Source organism: Euprymna scolopes, chromosome 27, assembly GCF_053919585.1.
Source record: "Euprymna scolopes isolate OS-2025 chromosome 27, ASM5391958v1, whole genome shotgun sequence".
Taxonomy (NCBI): Eukaryota; Metazoa; Mollusca; class Cephalopoda; order Sepiida; family Sepiolidae; genus Euprymna; species Euprymna scolopes.
Window position 1 is genome coordinate 107,115,519 of NC_136508.1, and position 24,370 is coordinate 107,139,888.

Genomic DNA, 24,370 nt, shown 5'->3' on the forward strand with positions numbered 1-24,370 from the left:
TTTTTTAAAACTTTAATAATTTTTAGTTTTATTTTAAAGATAATAATTCGTAATATTCGTGATTTGACGGTGTAAAATACTGATGAGATCCTTCTTGAGTTGTCGAACTTTTCCGGGACTTAAGTGCAATTAATAAAGAAATCACACCAATCATGAAATATTGACAAGTTTTAATCTAAACTTGTTATGAAAACATTTTATAGGAAAACATTTCGAACATTTAACAAATTAACAGACATTTTTACACGAGGAACGAAATAATGATGACACCGTGTTATTACGATGACCTTAAGTTCTTTGTTCTTTAGACAGTGATTTGTTTCTTTAAATAATTTCACGTTTAAATCGTGTTCTTTTCATTTTGATTCTTTTATATTTTCATATATTTTATTTCTTAATGAATTCAACACACAGACCAAAAGTTGTATCAATTTACTAAAGAAATCTTAACAAACAAAACAAATGTTCTGTTTTGAAAACAAAAGAAAAAAACGAATTCACATCACTTTTTGTTTTCGTATTGAATTTCTGGAATGAAAGGTAAGTTATTTTCCTTTTTTTTTTTTTTTGTTTACAATTTCCAAAAAATACATCCAATAACTTTTACAATAATGTTAAACATTAAAATAAGTTTATTTTTTATTGCAATCCAATAAAACTATGGATTCTGCTTTTAAAAAAACGTGAATAAAAAATATATGAAACTCCAATCAATAAAAAATATATGAAACTCCAATCAATAAAAAATATATGAAACTCCAATCAATAAAAAATATATGAAACTCCAATCAATAAAAAATATATGAAACTCCAATCAATAAAAAATATATGAAACTCCAATCAATAAAAAATATATGAAACTCCAATCAATAAAAAATATATGAAACTCCAATCAATAAAAAATATATGAAATTCCAATCAATAAAAAATATATGAAATTCCAATCCATAAAAAATATATGAAACTCCAATCAATAAAAAATATATGAAACTCCAATCAATAAAAAATATATGAAACTCCAATCAATAAAAAATATATGAAACTCCAATCAATAAAAAATATATGAGATTCCAATCAATAAAAAATATATGAGATTCCAATCAATAAAAAATATATGAAATTCCAATCAATAAAAAATATATGAAACTCCAATCAATAAAAAATATATGAAACTCCAATCAATAAAAAATATATGAAACTCCAATCAATAAAAAATATATGAAACTCCAATCAATAAAAAATATATGAAACTCCAATCAATAAAAATACATGAAACTCCAATCAATAAAAAATATATGAAACTTCAATCAATAAAAAATATATGAAACTCCAATCAATAAAAAATATATGAAACTCCAATCAATAAAAAATATATGAAACTCCAATCAATAAAAAATATATGAAACTCCAATCAATAAAAAATATATGAAACTCCAATCAATAAAAAATATATGAATCTCCAATCAATAAAAAATATATGAAACTCAAATCAATAAAAAATATATGAAACTCCAATCAATAAAAAATATATGAAACTCCAATCAATAAAAAATATATGAAACTCCAATCAATAAAAAATATATGAAACTCCAATCAATAAAAAATATATGAAACTCCAATCAATAAAAAATATATGAAACTCCAATCAATAAAAAATATATGAAACTCCAATCAATAAAAAATATATGAAACTCCAATCAATAAAAAATATATGAAACTCCAATCAATAAAAAATATATGAAACTCCAATCAATAAAAAATATATGAAACTCCAATCAATAAAAAATATATGAAACTCCAATCAATAAAAAATATATGAAACTCCAATCAATAAAAAATATATGAAACTCCAATCAATAAAAAATATATGAAACTCCAATCAATAAAAAATATATGAAACTCCAATCAATAAAAAATATATGAAACTCCAATCAATAAAAAATATATGAAACTCCAATCAATAAAAAATATATGAAACTCCAATCAATAAAAAATATATGAAACTCCAATCAATAAAAAATATATGAATCTCCAATCAATAAAAAATATATGAAACTCAAATCAATAAAAAATATATGAAACTCCAATCAATAAAAAATATATGAAACTCACATCAATAAAAAATATATGAAACTCCAATCAATAAAAAATATATGAAACTCCAATCAATAAAAAATATATGAAACTCCAATCAATAAAAAATATATGAAACTCCAATCAATAAAAAATATATGAAACTCCAATCAATAAAAAATATATGAAACTCCAATCAATAAAAAATATATGAAACTCCAATCAATAAAAAATATATGAAACTCCAATCAATAAAAAATATATGAAACTCAAATCAATAAAAAATATATGAAACTCCAATCAATAAAAAATATATGAAACTCCAATCAATAAAAAATATATGAAACTCCAATCAATAAAAAATATATGAAACTCCAATCAATAAAAAATATATGAAACTCCAATCAATAAAAAATATATGAAACTCCAATCAATAAAAAATATATGAAACTCCAATCAATAAAAAATATATGAAACTCATCAATAAAAAATATATGAAACTCCAATCAATAAAAAATATATGAAACTCCAATCAATAAAAAATATATGAAACTCCAATCAATAAAAAATATATGAAACTCCAATCAATAAAAAATATATGAAACTCCAATCAATAAAAAATATATGAAACTCCAATCAATAAAAAATATATGAAACTCCAATCAATAAAAAATATATGAAACTCCAATCAATAAAAAATATATGAAACTCCAATCAATAAAAAATATATGAAACTCCAATCAATAAAAAATATATGAAACTCCAATCAATGAAAAATATATGAAACTCCAATCAATAAAAAATATATGAAACTCCAATCAATAAAAAATATATGAAACTCCAATAAATAAAAAATATATGAAACTCCAATCAATAAAAAATATATGAAACTCCAATCAATAAAAAATATATGAAACTCCAATAAATAAAAAATATATGAAACTCCAATCAATAAAAAATATATGAAACTCCAATCAATAAAAAATATATGAAACTCCAATCAATAAAAAATATATGAAACTCAAATCAATAAAAAATATATGAAACTCCAATCAATAAAAAATATATGAAACTCCAATCAATAAAAAATATATGAAACTCCAATCACTAAAAAATATATGAAACTCCAATCAATAAAAAATATATGAAACTCCAATCAATAAAAAATATATGAAACTCCAATCAATAAAAAATATATGAAACTCCAATCAATAAAAAATATATGAAACTCCAATCAATAAAAAATATATGAAACTCCAATCAATAAAAAATATATGAAACTCAAATCAATAAAAAATATATGAAACTCCAATCAATAAAAAATATATGAAACTCCAATCAATATAAAAATATATGAAACTCCAATCAATAAAAAATATATGAAACTCCAATCAATAAAAAATATATGAAACTCCAATCAATAAAAAAATATATGAAACTCCAATCAATAAAAAATATATGAAACTCCAATCAATAAAAAATATATGAAACTCCAATCAATAAAAAATATATGAAACTCCAATCAATAAAAAATATATGAAACTCCAATCAATAAAAAATATATGAAACTCCAATCAATAAAAAATATATGAAACTCCAATCAATAAAAAATATATGAAACTCCAATCAATAAAAAATATATGAAACTCCAATCAATAAAAAATATATGAAACTCCAATCAATAAAAAATATATGAAACTCCAATCAATAAAAAATATATGAAACTCCAATCAATAAAAAATATATGAAATTCCAATCAATAAAAAATATATGAAATTCCAATCAATAAAAAATATATGAAACTCCAATCAATAAAAAATATATGAAACTCCAATCAATAAAAAATATATGAAACTCCAATCAATAAAAAATATATGAAACTCCAATCAATAAAAAATATATGAAACTCCAATCAATAAAAAATATATGAGATTCCAATCAAAAAAATTTATGAAATTCCAATCAATAAAAAATATATGAAACTCCAATCAATAAAAAATATATGAAACTCCAATCAATAAAAAATATATGAAACTCCAATCAATAAAAAATATATGAAACTCCAATCAATAAAAAATATATGAAACTCCAATCAATAAAAATACATGAAACTCCAATCAATAAAAAATATATGAAACTCCAATCAATAAAAAATATATGAAACTCCAATCAATAAAAAATATATGAAACTCCAATCAATAAAAAATATATGAAACTCCAATCAATAAAAAATATATGAAACTCCAATCAATAAAAAATATATGACACTCCAATCAATAAAAAATATATGAATCTCCAATCAATAAAAAATATATGAAACTAAAATCAATAAAAAATATATGAAACTCCAATCAATAAAAAATATATGAAACTCCAATCAATAAAAAATATATGAAACTCCAATCAATAAAAAATATATGAAACTCCAATCAATAAAAAATATATGAAACTCCAATCAATAAAAAATATATGAAACTCCAATCAATAAAAAATATATGAAACTCCAATCAATAAAAAATATATGAAACTCCAATCAATAAAAAATATATGAAACTCCAATCAATAAAAAATATATGAAACTCCAATCAATAAAAAATATATGAAACTCAAATCAATAAAAAATATATGAAACTCCAATCAATAAAAAATATATGAAACTCCAATCAATAAAAAATATATGAAACTCCAATCAATAAAAAATATATGAAACTCCAATCAATAAAAAATATATGAAACTCCAATCAATAAAAAATATATGAAACTCCAATCAATAAAAAATATATGAAACTCCAATCAATAAAAAATATATGAAACTCCAATCAATAAAAAATATATGAAACTCCAATCAATAAAAATACATGAAACTCCAATCAATAAAAAATATATGAAACTCCAATCAATAAAAAATATATGAAACTCCAATCAATAAAAAATATATGAAACTCCAATCAATAAAAAATATATGAAACTCCAATCAATAAAAAATATATGAAACTCCAATCAATAAAAAATATATGAATCTCCAATCAATAAAAAATATATGAAACTCAAATCAATAAAAAATATATGAAACTCCAATCAATAAAAAATATATGAAACTCACATCAATAAAAAATATATGAAACTCCAATCAATAAAAAATATATGAAACTCCAATCAATAAAAAATATATGAAACTCCAATCAATAAAAAATATATGAAACTCCAATCAATAAAAAATATATGAAACTCCAATCAATAAAAAATATATGAAACTCCAATCAATAAAAAATATATGAAACTCAAATCAATAAAAAATATATGAAACTCCAATCAATAAAAAATATATGAAACTCCAATCAATAAAAAATATATGAAACTCCAATCAATAAAAAATATATGAAACTCCAATCAATAAAAAATATATGAAACTCCAATCAATAAAAAATATATGAAACTCCAATCAATAAAAAATATATGAAACTCCAATCAATAAAAAATATATGAAACTCCAATCAATAAAAAATATATGAAACTCCAATCAATAAAAAATATATGAAACTCCAATCAATAAAAAATATATGAAACTCCAATCAATAAAAAATATATGAAACTCCAATCAATAAAAAATATATGAAACTCCAATCAATAAAAAATATATGAAACTCCAATCAATAAAAAATATATGAAACTCCAATCAATAAAAAATATATGAAACTCCAATCAATAAAAAATATATGAAACTCCAATCAATAAAAAATATATGAAACTCCAATCAATAAAAAATATATGAAACTCCAATCAATAAAAAATATATGAAACTTCAATCAATGAAAAATATATGAAACTCCAATCAATAAAAAATATATGAAACTCCAATCAATAAAAAATATATGAAACTCCAATCAATAAAAAATATATGAAACTCCAATAAATAAAAAATATATGAAACTCCAATCAATAAAAAATATATGAAACTCCAATCAATAAAAAATATATGAAACTCCAATAAATAAAAAATATATGAAACTCCAATCAATAAAAAATATATGAAACTCCAATCAATAAAAAATATATGAAACTCCAATCAATAAAAAATATATGAAACTCAAATCAATAAAAAATATATGAAACTCCAATCAATAAAAAATATATGAAACTCCAATCAATAAAAAATATATGAAACTCCAATCAATAAAAAATATATGAAACTCCAATCAATAAAAAATATATGAAACTCCAATCAATAAAAAATATATGAAACTCCAATCAATAAAAAATATATGAAACTCCAATCAATAAAAAATATATGAAACTCCAATCAATAAAAAATATATGAAACTCCAATCAATAAAAAATATATGAAACTCCAATCAATAAAAAATATATGAAACTCCAATCAATAAAAAATATATGAAACTCCAATCAATAAAAAAATATATGAAACTCCAATCAATAAAAAATATATGAAACTCCAATCAATGAAAAATATATGAAACTCCAATCAATAAAAAAATATATGAAACTCCAATCAATAAAAAATATATGAAACTCCAATCAATAAAAAATATATGAAACTCCAATCAATAAAAAATATATGAAACTCCAATCAATAAAAAATATATGAAACTCCAATCAATAAAAAATATATGAAACTCCAATCAATAAAAAAATATATGAAACTCCAATCAATAAAAAATATATGAAACTCCAATCAATAAAAAATATATGAAACTCCAATCAATAAAAAAATATATGAAACTCCAATCAATAAAAAATATATGAAACTCCAATCAATAAAAAATATATGAAACTCCAATCAATAAAAAATATATGAAACTCCAATCAATAAAAAATATATGAAACTCCAATCAATAAAAAATATATGAAACTCAAATCAATAAAAAATATATGAAACTCCAATCAATAAAAAATATATGAAACTCCAATCAATAAAAAATATATGAAACTCCAATCAATAAAAAATATATGAAACTCCAATCAATAAAAAATATATGAAACTCCAATCAATAAAAAATATATGAAACTCAAATCAATAAAAAATATATGAAACTCAAATCAATAAAAAATATATGAAACTCCAATCAATAAAAAATATATGAAACTCCAATCAATAAAAAATATATGAAACTCCAATCAATAAAAAATATATGAAACTCCAATCAATAAAAAATATATGAAACTCCAATCAATAAAAAATATATGAAACTCCAATCAATAAAAAATATATGAAACTCCAATCAATAAAAAAATATATGAAACTCCAATCAATAAAAAATATATGAAACTCCAATCAATAAAAAATATATGAAACTCCAATCAATAAAAAATATATGAAACTCAAATCAATAAAAAATATATGAAACTCCAATCAATAAAAAATATATGAAACTCCAATCAATAAAAAATATATGAAACTCCAATCAATAAAAAATATATGAAACTCCAATCAATAAAAAATATATGAAACTCAAATCAATAAAAAATATATGAAACTCCAATCAATAAAAAATATATGAAACTCCAATCAATAAAAAATATATGAAATTCCAATCAATAAAAAATATATGAAACTCCAATCAATAAAAAATATATGAAACTCCAATCAATAAAAAATATATGAAACTCCAATCAATAAAAAATATATGAAACTCCAATCAATAAAAAATATATGAAACTCCAATCAATAAAAAATATATGAAACTCCAATCAATAAAAAATATATGAAACTCAAATCAATAAAAAATATATGAAACTCAAATCAATAAAAAATATATGAAACTCCAATCAATAAAAAATATATGAAACTCCAATCAATAAAAAATATATGAAACTCCAATCAATAAAAAATATATGAAACTCCAATCAATAAAAAATATATGAAACTCCAATCAATAAAAAATATATGAAACTCCAATCAATAAAAAATATATGAAACTCCAATCAATAAAAAATATATGAAACTCCAATCAATAAAAAATATATGAAACTCCAATCAATAAAAAATATATGAAACTCCAATCAATAAAAAATATATGAAACTCCAATCAATAAAAAATATATGAAACTCCAATCAATAAAAAATATATGAAACTCCAATCAATAAAAAATATATGAAACTCCAATCAATAAAAAATATATGAAACTCAAATCAATAAAAAATATATGAAACTCCAATCAATAAAAAATATATGAAACTCCAATCAATAAAAAATATATGAAACTCCAATCAATAAAAAATATATGAAACTCCAATCAATGAAAAATATATGAAACTCCAATCAATAAAAAATATATTAAACTCCAATCAATAAAAAATATATGAAACTCCAATCAATAAAAAATATATGAAACTCCAATAAATAAAAAATATATGAAACTCCAATCAATAAAAAATATATGAAACTCCAATCAATAAAAAATATATGAAACTCCAATAAATAAAAAATATATGAAACTCCAATCAATAAAAAATATATGAAACTCCAATCAATAAAAAATATATGAAACTCCAATCAATAAAAAATATATGAAACTCAAATCAATAAAAAATATATGAAACTCCAATCAATAAAAAATATATGAAACTCCAATCAATAAAAAATATATGAAACTCCAATCAATAAAAAATATATGAAACTCCAATCAATAAAAAATATATGAAACTCCAATCAATAAAAAATATATGAAACTCCAATCAATAAAAAATATATGAAACTCCAATCAATAAAAAATATATGAAACTCCAATCAATAAAAAATATATGAAACTCCAATCAATAAAAAACATATGAAACTCCAATCAATAAAAAATATATGAAACTCCAATCAATAAAAAATATATGAAACTCCAATCAATAAAAAAATATATGAAACTCCAATCAATAAAAAATATATGAAACTCCAATCAATAAAAAATATATGAAACTCCAATCAATAAAAAAATATATGAAACTCCAATGAATAAAAAATATATGAAACTCCAATCAATAAAAAATATATGAAACTCCAATCAATAAAAAATATATGAAACTCCAATCAATAAAAAATATATGAAACTCCAATCAATAAAAAATATATGAAACTCCAATCAATAAAAAAATATATGAAACTCCAATCAATAAAAAATATATGAAACTCCAATCAATAAAAAATATATGAAACTCCCATCAATAAAAAAATATATGAAACTCCAATCAATAAAAAATATATGAAACTCCAATCAATAAAAAATATATGAAACTCCAATCAATAAAAAATATATGAAACTCCAATCAATAAAAAATATATGAAACTCAAATCAATAAAAAATATATGAAACTCCAATCAATAAAAAATATATGAAACTCCAATCAATAAAAAATATATGAAACTCCAATCAATAAAAAATATATGAAACTCCAATCAATAAAAAATATATGAAACTCTAATCAATAAAAAATATATGAAACTCCAATCAATAAAAAATATATGAAACTCCAATCAATAAAAAATATATGAAACTCCAATCAATAAAAAATATATGAAACTCAAATCAATAAAAAATATATGAAACTCCAATCAATAAAAAATATATGAAACTCCAATCAATAAAAAATATATGAAACTCCAATCAATAAAAAATATATGAAACTCCAATCAATAAAAAATATATGAAACTCCAATCAATAAAAAATATATGAATCTCCAATTAATAAAAAATATATGAAACTCAAATCAATAAAAAATATATGAAACTCCAATAAATAAAAAATATATGAAACTCCAATCAATAAAAAATATATGAAACTCAAATCAATAAAAAATATATGAAACTCCAATCAATAAAAAATATATGAAACTCCAATCAATAAAAAATATATGAAACTCCAATCAATAAAAAATATATGAAACTCCAATCAATAAAAAATATATGAAACTCCAATCAATAAAAAATATATGAAACTCCAATCAATAAAAAATATATGAAACTCCAATCAATAAAAAATATATGAAACTCCAATCAATAAAAAATATATGAAACTCCAATCAATAAAAAATATATGAAACTCCAATCAATAAAAAATATATGAAACTCCAATCAATAAAAAATATATGAAACTCCAATCAATAAAAAATATATGAAACTCCAATCAATAAAAAATATATGAAACTCCAATCAATAAAAAAATATATGAAACTCCAATCAATAAAAAATATATGAAACTCCAATCAATAAAAAATATATGAAACTCCAATCAATAAAAAATATATGAAACTCCAATCAATAAAAAAATATATGAAACTCCAATCAATAAAAAATATATGAAACTCCAATCAATAAAAAATCTTCGAAGAAAATATTATTCAATCTGACATTAAGATTTTTTAAAATCAGAAATTTGTTTATTTTTAGCAAAACTTATGTGATTTCTTAGAAAATAATAATGTTTATCATAAACACAATAATTTAATTCAAATATTGTTAAATTGTTAGATAACTTAGCACAAAAACTGCTTTTGCGGTTTTTAATTGTTACAATATTTTAAAAAATAAATTCTGAATATACTTATTTAATATGGCGTTAGAGTTTTTCGTTTGATTTTTAATATTTCATCCACTACTTTAGATTTAAGAAGCGACCATATTCTTTAGGCATTGCCAACCGAATGTGAAGAATTGTGAAAAAAAAGAAAGCACGATTCCGTGACGTCAGACCTGTGGTAACTGTACGAACTATGGAAAAGCAGAAGCGACTAAATGATTTTTTAAAACCTTTTTTTATCTGCTTAACACGGTAATTAATAATTAATCTTTGTTATAATTTTGTTAGGTTTTAAGATTTACACAGTTTAATGATTAATAATATTATAAACATTTGTATATTAAATATGAACTACAGTTTTACACGTATTCAGTTGGTTAAATACCCGCTTCTGTTACATGTAGGGGTTTCATTGAGAGAGTCTTAGAGATAAAGAGATGTTGTATCTTAGAGAGAGATGTGTTGTAAGAGTTCTACAGAGGGATGTTCTTAGAGATAAAGAGATGTTGTTGTACTCAGAGAGAGAGAGAGAGAGAGAGAGAGAGAGAAAGAGAGAGAGAGAGAGAGAGAGAGAAGTTGTAGAAAGAGTCTTTTATTTAGAGGGATGTTGAAAGACTCAGAGAGAGAGAGATGTTGTTGTAAGAGACTTAGAGAGATTGTTCGTTTATAACGATTCCTATATATTAAATGTTAATTCCTTAATTGTGTTTATGGAAAAAGAAGAAAGCTCTTTGAGTGAGGAGACAGTGTTCACTGTTCAGACATTGTGTAGACATGATGTAGATTCACATTGTGGATATTAGAAGTCGAGATGTGTATGAAAAGACATTTTATAACACAAATATATAATACAATTTCACTTTACCTTTTTGTAAGAATCATAAGACAAGACGACGTTTTTATAAAACACATGATTGTTTATTTTGTCACGACCGGCCGTTGTTTCCATCATCAAGAATTCAAAGTTTCACATTTTTTTCTTGAAGTGACGTCTCGCTTCCTAGACGACTGACTCTCTCTCAGTTTTTCACTGACTGTCTTCTCTTAATCTAAAGTTTTTCTCTATCCCTAAAACTTTCTATTTTCCGTGACGTCATACACATGTAAAAACATGTGCCTTCTTTCACGTGTTCTGGACATACATGCCCAAAACTTTTCCTATTTCTACAAACGGAATTTTAACCTATACTCAGTAACCTATTTTTCCAATATGTTAAAAACATTATCTTATAAGCTGCATTCTTTCAATTTAAAATTTCATAACAAACTTGACAGTTCACATTCTTTTCTTGAAATATTTTATCTATATTGTAAACAAACGTTTGTTTTACATTTTTAAATTCTCACACATAATCTATTTCTAAACCTAAATTACGAGGTTCGAATTTCGTCTATTGCTATTTCATTTTCATTTTAACAAAATCTCTCTATTTTTATACTTACATGAAAAGGGGACAGCCCTTATCATGTAACACTTCCATTTATTTGGCGGAAAAATAGCTGACAGGAGTCATGTTTATATTAAAGCTTAATATTAAAAAAAATTTAAACACAATTGATTCAAAATCTATATTGTAACGGAACATTTTGAAATAATGGAGTTTTAATCGTTTTAATCTTTTAAAAATCAATTAATTTTAGGAAGTTTCTTTTTCTTTGCAAGTCAACTAATTATAGTATATATTAATTAGAGAAAACGCTATTAAAAAACAACATAATAATATTAAATTTATATCAATTTTTTAATTGCAACTTCAAGGTATTCAATAGGTGTATTTAATTTTAAAAAAATAAATATTGTTTTATTTATTTGAACTCTTATGTTTCATAATAAATAGAAATTTCGAACGATATAAATATATTTTGTTCAAATTTCGAAAAAATATATGGGAGGGGGCACATACTAGAAAAAAATGTTTCCCCTCGAATATTTTACGGAAACTGGATTGTATATATAATTTCATTCTAAAATGGATTAGTATAAGAAATTTCACGAAAATCTGACCATTAGTTGATTTTTGCCAGATTTATTAAACACAGGTATGTTTTCACATTCAGAATGCCTATTACGTTGGTACGTTATTTTAAAGCACCAATTATGTAAATACGATTTTCGTCTTGCAAATTCATTATTTTCGTAGAATGAAAAAAAATCCAAAAACTAGTACTAGTATATTTTGCCTTCTTTTAAATGGTACAAAAGTTATATTGATAATATTAATTTATAATAAATTTACACCGTTTTACATAGAGTGGGGTTAATTCTGTGGTGAATTTGGGAGGTACCTAATATTCTTAATGGTACAAAAGTTATATTGATAATATTAATTTATAAAAAATTTACACCGTTTTACATATAGTGGGGTTAATTCTGTGGTGAATTTTGGAGGTACCTAATATTCTTAATGGTACAAAAGTTATATTGATAATATTAATTTATAAAAAATTTACACAGTTTTACATATAGTGGGGTTAATTCTGTGGTGAATTTGGGAGGTACCTAATATTCTTAATGGTACAAAAGTTATATTGATAATATTAATTTATAAAAAATTTACACCGTTTTACATATAGTGGGGTTAATTCTGTGGTGAATTTTGGAGGTACCTAATATTCTTAATGGTACAAAAGTTATATTGATAATATTAATTTATAATAAATTTACACAGTTTTACATAGAGTGGGGTTAATTCTGTGGTGAATTTGGGAGGTGCCTAATATTCTTAATGGTACAAAAGTTATATTGATAATATTAATTTATAATAAATTTACACCGTTTTACATAGAGTGGGGTTAATTCTGTGGTGAATTTGGGAGGTACCTAATATTCTTAATGGTACAAAAGTTATATTGATAATATTAATTTATAATAAATTTACACCGTTTTACATAGAGTTGGGTTAATTCTGTGGTGAATTTGGGAGGTACCTAATATTCTTAATGGTACAAAAGTTATATTGATAATATTAATTTATAATAAATTTACACCGTTCTACATATATTGGGGTTAATTCTGTGGTGAATTTGGGAGGTACCTAATATTCTTAATGGTACAAAAGTTATATTGATAATATTAATTTATAAAAAATTTACACCGTTTTACATATAGTGGGGTTAATTCTGTGGTGAATTTTGGAGGTACCTAATATTCTTCTATAAAGTTTACATAAAATGATCACCCATCACTATCAGTTAAAACTTCTTAATCTACTTTTATTTCCAATAAGTTTCAATAACCTTTAAAATGTCCGCAAAGAAAATTTTAAAAATAGAATTATTATTTAAGATTTTAGAGTAAGGTATAACTTTGCTATATAAATTTATCGTAAAATGAGCACCCATTTTGTGGCAGAGAAGAGTTGACTTTTGCTTTCTAAATTTTTTTATTCTGAAATTTTTCTGTATTTTAATGTAACAAATAACAATTTAATAAACAAACATACCATAAAATATCATTCTGTATTTTCATGTAACAATTTAATAAACAAAAAATACCATAAAATATCATTCTGTATTTTCATGTAACAATTTAATAAACAAAAAATAGAATAAAATATCATTCTGTATTTTAATGTAACAATTTAATAAACAAAAATACAATAAAATATCATTCTCAATTTTCATGTAACAATTTAATAAACAAAACATACCATAAAATATCATTCTGTATTTTCATGTAAAAATTTAATAAACAAAAAATACAATAAAATATCATTCTGTATTTTCATGTAACGATTTAATAAACAAAAAATACAATAAAATATCATTCTGAATTTTAATGTAGCAATTAAATAAACAAAACATACAATAAAATATCATTCTGTATTTTAATATAACAATTTAATAAACAAAACATACCATCAAATATCATTCTGTATTTTAATGCAACAATTTAATACACAAAACATACCTTAAAATATCATTCTGTATTTTCATGTAACAATTTAATAAGTAAAAAATACAATAAAATATCATTCTGTATTTTAATGTAACAATTTGATAAACAATAAATACAATAAAATATCATTCTGAATTTTCATGTAACAATTTAATAAACAAAACATATCATAAAATATCATTCTGTATTTTCATGTAACAATTTAATAAACCAAAAATACAATAAAATATCACTCTGTCTTTTAATGTAACAATTTAATAAATTAAAAATACAATAAAATATCATTCTGTATTTTCATGTAACAATTTAATAAACAAAAAATACAATAAAATGTCATTCTGTATTTTCATGTAAAAATTTAATAAACAAAACATACCATAAAATATCATTCTGTCTTTTAATATAAGAATTTAATAAACAAAACATACCATAAAATATCATTCTGTATTTTCATGTAACAATTCAATAAACAAAAAATACAATAAAATATAATTCTGTATTTTCATGTTACAATTTAATAAACAAAACACACCATAAAATATCATTCTGTATTTTCATGTAACAATTAATAAACAAAACACACCATAAAAATATCATTCTATATTTTCATGTAACAATTTAATAAACAAAAAATACAATAAAATATCATTCTGTATTTTCATGTAACAATTTAATAAACAAAACACACCATAAAATATCATTCTGTATTTTCATGTAACAATTTAATAAACAAAACACCCCATAAAATATCATTCTATATTTTCATGTTAAAATTTATTTGACAAAACATACCATAAAATATCATTCTGTATTTTAATGTAACAATTTAATAAACAAAAAATACAACAAAATATCATTCTGTATTTTCATGTAACAATTTAATAAACAAAACATACCATAAAATATCATTCTGTATTTTCATGTAACAATTTAATACACAAAACATGCCATAAAATACCATTCTGTATTTTAATGTAACAATTCAATAAACAAAAAATACAATAAAATATCATTCTGTATTTTAATGTGACAATTTAATAAACAAAACATACCATAAAATATCATTCTGTATTTTCATGTAACAATTCAATAAAAAAAATACAATAAAATATCATTCTGTATTTTAATGTAACAATGTAATAAACAGAAAATACAATAAAATATCATTCTGTATTTTCATGTAACAATTTAATAAACAAAAGATACCATAAAATGTCATTCTGTATTTTAATGTAACAATTTAATAAACAAAAAATACAATAAAATGTCATTCTGTATTTTCATGTAATAATTTAATAAAAAAAATACAATAAAATATCATTCTCTATTTTAATGTAACAATTTAATAAACAAAAAATACAATAAAATGTCATTCTGTATTTTCATGTAACAATTTAATTAACTAAAAATACAATAAAATATCATTCTGTATTTTAATGTGACAATTTAATAAACAAAACATACCATAAAATATCATTCTGTATTTTCATGTAACGATTTAATAAACAAAACATACTATAAAATATCATTCTGTATTTTAATGTAGCAATTTAATAAACAAAAAATACAATAAAATATCATTCTGATTTTTTATGTAACAAGTTAATAAACAAAAATACAATAAAATATCATTCTGTATTTTCATGTAACAATTTAATAAACAAAAAATACAATAAAATATCATTCTGTATTTTCATGTAACAATTCAATAAACAAAAAATACAATAAAATATCATTCTGTATTTTCATGTAACGATTTAATAAACAAAAAATACAATAAAATATCATTCTATATTTTCATGTAACAATTTAATAAAAAAAACATACCATGAAATATCATTGAACATAATAAACCTTTGCCTAAAGTGACACCGTGACAGTTAATAGCTGGCTTTCTACCAGTATTTTGTTGGATTTTCAAGTTTTAGCTATTATCGGGACTCCAAAAGTGACCGTCTAATGTGAGCTTTATGTTTCGGCAGTAATTATATTCAAATTTAATAATTTTTATATTTGGTTTTTGACCAGTTTTTCGTTTTATTTTTAATAAATAAATAAACGCTTAAAACTATGTTAAAAACACAGAAATCTGAAATGATTTTAACTGACGAGTCTACAATAAAATACAATAATGAAATTTGTATTAAATGTAAAAAAAGAAAAGTTTTTTTTATCTCTTTATAATTTTAACCATGCCTTAATCCGCCTTTAAAATAGAAATTACTAAAAAAAAAAAAACTTAATTTATTTTATTGTATTATTTTATTCCTTTTCTATATTCTTGAAACTCTACTGCCCTGGATTGGTCCCGCATATCATCTTGTTTGTAACATATCAATGATTAACATTATAGGTATAGATACAATAGAACATTAAAAATATGCATATCTTTTTCTAGCACTAAGCATCTTTGGAAAGGGAGTTTGTATGTTTTAAAGTATTAATACAGAAATCAAAAATTATACCGTTTCAATTAATAAAAGAAGTAATAAAATCAAAGCCCACATTTTGCTTTTAAGGCAGATCATCCCGCCCTCCCTCTTACTTCTCTCAAATAAACGCTAATCTTTGCACCCCAACTTATTCCACGTTGAGATACTAATCGTTTAGCTGACCAACATGGGCTACTTGAAGAACATCAAGTTAACGTATTTATATATATGTGTTGTATGTAGCCTTTCTGTGTATATCTAGTTTCACCGTTTCTTTTCTTTATATTCTCTTACAAGTAATTAATATCACATTCATTTTTATATGAATTAGTTGCTAGAGCAGATAGGTTTTGAAAGAGACAGTTTCTTGTAAATGTTAGAGGGGAATCCTCTGCTTATTTAGGTAGTATAGAGAAAAACCTTAAAGTAAGATACTCAATATCTTTATCCAGGTGGGGGTGCAGAAATACATGGTGTAGAAACCAGGCGCATAATTACCCTTCTCAGTGTGATGGACTGTCGGCTTAGGGTTAGGTTTGTCAGATCATCCATCTGAGAGAAAAAAATCTGATAATAAGACTGAAGGAGGGAGGCCTCCTCAGTCATGGACGGCAACCTTCCTAAAGCTGGTGACTCGAACAAATTCATGGTTTGAAAACCTAACTTGCTTAAGGAGTAGATAGGCTCTGCATATCGTCAACTTTCACACTTCTTCTTTGTCTATTAGCCAGGGGTAGAGGTACAATATAAGGGACTCGTCTGAGCCACACCGTGCTTGGCTTTGTTTCTGTTCCCAACTGACAGTACTGGAGTCGTAGCTCTTTGGTAGCGTTTAGAGCGCTCTATCATCAGTTGTATGATATCAGGATAGTTGTAGTGCTGCTATCTTTGATGGGCTTTCATGAGACCACAACTTTCTAGACAGGACTCGGCTAATGGACCACTGTGTGTATATTTGGCGTCAAAACTGGCCCACTTTACTCAACGCTCTTCCCCTAACCTGACATTAAACAAAAACAATGAAATGACAGCCCAAACAAATATAAAACCAGACAGCCACCCAAACAAAACCAATTCACCTTCACCCTTGAGGTTCACTTTTAAAAATATCCATGAGCTTGGAGGTAATCTAGATGATGTAGAGTCTTAGATTTTAGTAAACTCCTTGGATATCTTAGAATTAACTGAAACAAACTTACTATTCAATCTCCTTTAACTACTTTAACATGATAAGATACCTCCCTCTTTTCCATAAGGACTCGGATAGATATATGCACAGGATTGGAGTCTGTATCTGTAGCATGCTTTCTTTTAACTAGAGAGAAAAATCTTAAATTGGATGACCAGGATTTTATGTGCTTTCGACTAACATTTTATTACTGCGTTACTTCTATTTTCTCTACTGTTCTTCCTCAAGTCAGAATTATAGCCTAATCTATTATGTCTCTGACAGTAGAGATGCAGCACTCTGTGATCCCGTCAATCGATTTGATCTCAATTTCGCAACCGGGTTGATATGTCAGCGCTTCATCGATCTGTTGCGCTAGAAGAAAAGAAATTTCATGCACACAAAAGAAAAACAACTCAGTGCATAACTTATTCGACTGATTAAATTCAAGAAAAGATATACAAATATATAGTTATGTACAATTGTCTACAGTTCTGTCAGCATTGTGGTGGGGATGATGCAGGAGGAGAGGGGCAACATGTGGAGATTCTGGACCAGTGGTTCTGTCTCAACTCTCAACCACTTCAGCTTCAACTCCAGCTTCAACGGCTGGGTTCGACTCTGCGTTCATAGGAGGGGTGAAACTGGGTTTATTTCCTAGACCAATCATAGACCAATCATATCCAATTATGTTACCCCAGCATGCTTAAATAATCAAGGAACACATTGAATCGCAAAAGATAGGAACGTGTGATTTCTAGATAATCGATAATAGTTTACTGAATTGTCAGTAATTTCCCCACCAGACCGTTGCATGCATGGCAATGGAGAAGGCAGAATTTCTTGCCCAGCGATTCGCCTCCAACTCCACCTTAGAGCCAACAAACAGCTCTCTTCCAAAGTCCCTTATGCGGACTGAAGCTGCATTAGATGATGTAAAAAGCACCCTTCCTCATGTCCTCGATATCATAAAAAATAGATACCACAAAGGCGTGTGGACCTGATCTCATCCATGCATTACCAATTAAGAAATGTTAAGCCGAACTAGCTTCCATACTTTTCAAGTTCTACAATAAATGCCTTGCTGAATCTTGCTTCCCTAATAACCGGAGGATTACCTCTATGATACCAATGTACAAGAGTTCTGGTGAAAAAACAGGCCCTCTCAATTATCATCCCATTAGTATCATCCTAATCTTCGCTAAAATCTTTGAGACCTTAATTAATCAAGCACTAGTTCACCACCTCACAAAAGCAAATCTTCTCTCTGACAAACAGTATGGATTCAGGTAATGTCGTTCTACTGCAGATATTTTAAGTCATCTCTAGACGCATTTACCATGTACTGGATAAGGTGCTCGAAGCCAGGGCTGTAGCCCTTGATATATCCAAGGCCTTTGACAAAGTCTGCCATACAGGTTATCATTGATGGACGTACATCCAGGCAGCATAACATTAATGGAATTCACTTTCTGCTACCTGCTTTCCTGGCTGTACTGATATGCAGAAGTGTAAATGCTACAAAAACAAATATCCAGTGGAGATATGCTTCGTAAGGGGCGAACATGAGTAAAAAAAATGATAATCATATGAAATCAATTCAATAAGACAAACACAATAAAAATGTAATATTAATTCGATAAGACAAACATATTAAAACATTGTGAATTCCATCCAATAAGATAAATAACATAAAACAAATAGCATACTAATATGTGAATGACGATTATGAAAATATTGACTTGCGTGTCTTTTTTTTTTTACAGATGTTCCTGCTTGAACAAATTTAGTGGATTTGAAGACATGAAACCAAATAAAATAGAATGTCTTTGAAAAAATATTCTATATAGTACAGGAAACGATAGCATTAAGCAATATATCCATATGTAATGTTCTCAAATCTGCTTCAACATCTGTGAATTTAGACAAACACCTGAAGACAAAATATCATATTATTCAAACTCTGCAGATAATCTTGTTCTAAAATATTTTAGTGAAACATGCAGGTTGTCAATGAAAAAAAAAGCCACATTCTTGTGGTGTGTGTGGTTATTCTTGTTCCTTAAAATCAGACCTAGTGAAACATATGAGAACCCACACTGGGGAAAAGCAACACCAAACAAGTGTGCCACAGAAATAGCAATAAAGAGCCGGTAGAAATATACCGAGACTTTTCAACAGATGAACCTTAAAGAATGGGAACAACATCAGCGTGCAAAGTATTTTCTGGGGAAACTTTCTCGGGAATACATAGATAAAGAAGGTTCTTTGGACTGGCTCAAAAGAGGATTCCTCCACCACGACCAGGAAAGGGTCATAATGGCTGCCCAAGACCAGGGATTGATGACCAATGCATTCAAGAAGATGGCAGGGATCAGTAATGACAATAAATGCAGATTCTGCCACACATAATTGGAAAGTGTTGGTTATCTGATATCAAGTTGCAAAGTTCTTCTAGGGGACGGCTACTATACAGCGAGACATGATGGAGTATGCAAGTACCTCCACTGAATCATCTGTAAAAAATTAAACATCCAGTGTAGCAGTAAGTCCTGGGAACATCAACCTGAAAAAACAGTTGGAAATGATTTATATACCATACATTACGACCATGTAATCCCTACAGCCACCTACCTTGGAAATGCTGCTGTGAAAACTGACATAGTTATATGGAATAAGTCAGAGAGAGTTGCAACCTTGATTGAAGTGAGTGTTCCTAATGATGGCGGTCTTAACAGAGCTGAAAGAGAGAAACAGACCAAATACCAAGGTCTCATGTATGATATGAAAAGAAACTGGAACCTAAAGGGGATATCGATCATACCAGTTATCATAGGTGCCACAGGACTTATGAAGAAGAACCTGAAGTCCTACCTAACTAATACTCCTGGTAAACCAAGTGCAAAAGAGATTCAGACAATTGCACTTAAGGGAACAGCGAGGATACTAAAAAGAGCTCTCGGTTGGTTTCAATAAAAAAGCGGGGAAATGTTGGCAGCTAGTTTGGCTGCCCCATACCCGGCATTACAATCTTCAAAGGAAGAAAAATAAAAAAAATATATAAAAAAAGGGAAAAGCCACATGCTTGTTATGTGTGTGGATATTCCTTTTCACAAAACTTATATTTTGTGAGACATATGAGAACTCACACTGGTGTGCCGTCTTCCTCCGGCCATCCAGTGCGTCCCCCGGGTTGCGGAAGGGGGCACCCACTCTACTTATGTAAAGTAGGTAGAGGGAAGCTTCGAATAGCGAATAAGAAGCCGTGGACAATGAGGAACAATCATGAAAAATGCCAAACAAAAGGAACTCAAACTGACGGCCGTCGCCCAGGATAAAAAGGGCCCCTCAACCTGTTTACACACCAGGCATGAAGAGGAAAGAAATGGTGTGAACCTTCTTGCCTCAAAAGGTGGTACCTCAATCACCCTAGAGGTCACACAAGGACAGCAACCAGTCCAGGATCAAGATGGACCAAGCGTCCTTCCTCCAGCCCGCTTGACAGATCTCAAAAGAAACAGAAGGGGGATTAAAACCCAGCCATGGTCTGTCGAGCAAAAGAAGATCCTTCTGCACTGCTACCACTACTCAAGGTTTGAGAAATGGGGACGCAGCTCAGGAAAGATACTAACCGAGGTTATAAAAACATCAAACCTCCCAGCAGAGAAAAAGCACACACCTTTACACAACCTGCGATCCCTCATTTCACAGATGGGAAGATATATCCCACAAGAGTACGTAGATACCATTAGATGTGAGGCCTTGAAGACTGCAGAAAAAGACTACCAGAAAGTAGAGGATGAGGAAACAAAACTTCGACAGGAGGTGGTATGGGAAAGGGAAGAGAGGTGGACACTTATATGGGCAACGGATTATGCTAAACAAAAACATAAAAGACAAAAAGAAAGAACAGCAACCTGGAGGGGATCTTTTTTCATTTTTATTCTGGAAAAGCAAGCATTCCTCCAGGGGAAATTACATCACAACGACATAACAGCCTGAAATTGTTCACCACAAGAGAACTAGACTACATGTCTTAAAAAATAACAGCTCTTTCGGTGAACAACAGATGTCCCCTGGAAAACCCAATCAAAATTCCCACAATAGACTTACTCCAGTAACAACCACCAACTTTACCATCAGAACCCATCCAAATATCCCAGCACATGCCCAGCTCTCCTGGAACTCCTGTGCCACTGGAGTCTCTGTATGACATGACACCTGCCTTCACAAACTCTCTGCTGGAAACCCCACAAACACCAACACAGGAATCTACATCACCTACCAGGATACCACCACCTGCATCACCGCCACAATCACATAGACACCCACCACCATCATTTGTACTCCCAGAAGCAGATGATGAACAGTTAGCTTTGGAGGAGGAGCTCAGCACGTTTGTCCAAGATCCAAGCAGCTGGAAGAGCAAAGGCTGTTATAGCCAAAGTTAACATCGCTCTCAAGAGGCTAATTCCAACAACAGTAATGCTCACAGAACTCAACCATATCACATATGCAGCTGGCCTCTATATTGACAGAAAAATTAACCTTCGAACATTCAATCACAATCATCGAATAGGGCCCAGAGTCTCTAGACAAACACCTCACTGGAAGACCAAGCTGCGAAAACAACTGAACGTCTGCAGGAAAGAACTAAGCCAAATAAAACAGTTCCTTGCAAATCCCTCGGTACAGGGTCGACTTAAGACCACCATCAAAAATCTCTGTACCAAATACCACCATGAGAAAATTGGGGGATTACATAATACAGCTAGGGAGTTGGAAGGAAAAATACCAGCACTTTCCCAGAGAATTAAAAACTAGGAGAACAAGATCAACTCCCAGATTCAAAATAGGCAGTTTAAAACAAACCAAAGGACTTTTTACAGGCAGCTGATAAGGGACACCATTACTGTAGATAGTCCACCTGCAGAGGAAGCCCAGGAAAACTACTGGAGACCTCTATTTGAAACAGAAGGCAATATAATCAAGAGGCCCAGTGGATTGAAGATATTATTAGGCTCAATGAAACCAAGCCTCAGATGCCAGAACCAGTTATAACTCCTGGTATGATAACAAGAAAACTGGCACAATTATCCAACCACAAAGCACCTGGCATCGACAATGTCCAAAACTTTGGCTGAAGCAATTGACTGCACTCCACCCCCAATACAGTGATTGCTTCAGCAGGATGCTAAGAGATCAAGAAGCAACACCACCCTGGCTGACAGAGGGGGGCACCAGCCTCATACCCAAGACCAAGGAGACACAACAGCCAAATAAATACAGGCCAATATGCTGCCTTACAACTACTTACAAGCTTTTAACTGGTCTGATAGCCGATGGTATATATGACCATCTATCTTTTGGGACCTACCTTGAAAAAAAGCAGACAGGGTGCAGAAGAAAATGCCTCGGTACCAAAGACCAGCTATTAATCAACAAGACAGTCCTAGAAGAAGGCATTTGACAGTGTGCCACACTCATGGCTACTTCGGTGCCTTGAGTTATACAAAGTCCACCCGGTAATTAGACAAACAATGGCTGCTCACATTCAGATGTGGAAAACTACAATATCATTAAATCACAATGGAGGAAAAACCATCATCCCTGAAGTAAAAATCAAAAGGGGAATATTCCAAGGTGATAGCTTATCTCCCTTACTCTTCTGTATGGCAATAGACCCACTAAGCAAGCTCCTGAATAAAAATCCGAACGCCTACAATTTGAGTAAGGGACGCCATCGAGATCCAAGCAAGAGAATAAACCATCTGCTTTTCATGGATGATCTTAAGCTGTATGCTAGCTTTGACACCGATCTGCACCACCTTCTGCAAGTAGTACATACATTTTCCAGTGACATCCGAATGATGTTTGGCCTGGATAAATGTGCCAAGTGTACAGTCAGAGCTTGGAAGAAGACCCAACACAGAAAATATGCAGCTTAATGAAAACATCGACATCAGGGATCTAGAAGAGCATGAGCCTTACAAGTACCTTGGAATTGAGGAAAATGAGAACATACAACATGCCAAGATAAGGGAGAAGATTAGTAAAGAATATGTACGCCGGGTGAGGAAAATATGCAAAACCCAGCTCACCAATAAAAATAAAATTACTGTCATAAACTAGCTTTCTATGCCAGTAATAACATACAGCTTTGATATCATTGACTGGCCACAAAAATACATCAACCGGCTAGATGTAAAAACACGGAAGCTACTAACGCTTCATAAAATAATATACAGAAATCAGTGTCTACCACGGCTGTATTT

General features: G+C 26.9%; 1 protein-coding gene across 1 annotated transcript; it reads left to right on the forward strand.

The window, feature by feature from the left end:
- Positions 1-284: 284 nt before the first annotated feature.
- Positions 285-22,227, forward strand: LOC145249053 (uncharacterized). Its single transcript, XM_080110903.1, has 2 exons — positions 285-540; positions 19,862-22,227. The coding sequence occupies exon 2, from the start codon at positions 21,381-21,383 to the stop codon at positions 22,095-22,097; it is 717 nt and encodes a 238-aa protein (XP_079967029.1). The 5' UTR covers positions 285-540; positions 19,862-21,380; the 3' UTR covers positions 22,098-22,227.
- The last annotated feature ends 2,143 nt before the right edge of the window (positions 22,228-24,370 follow it).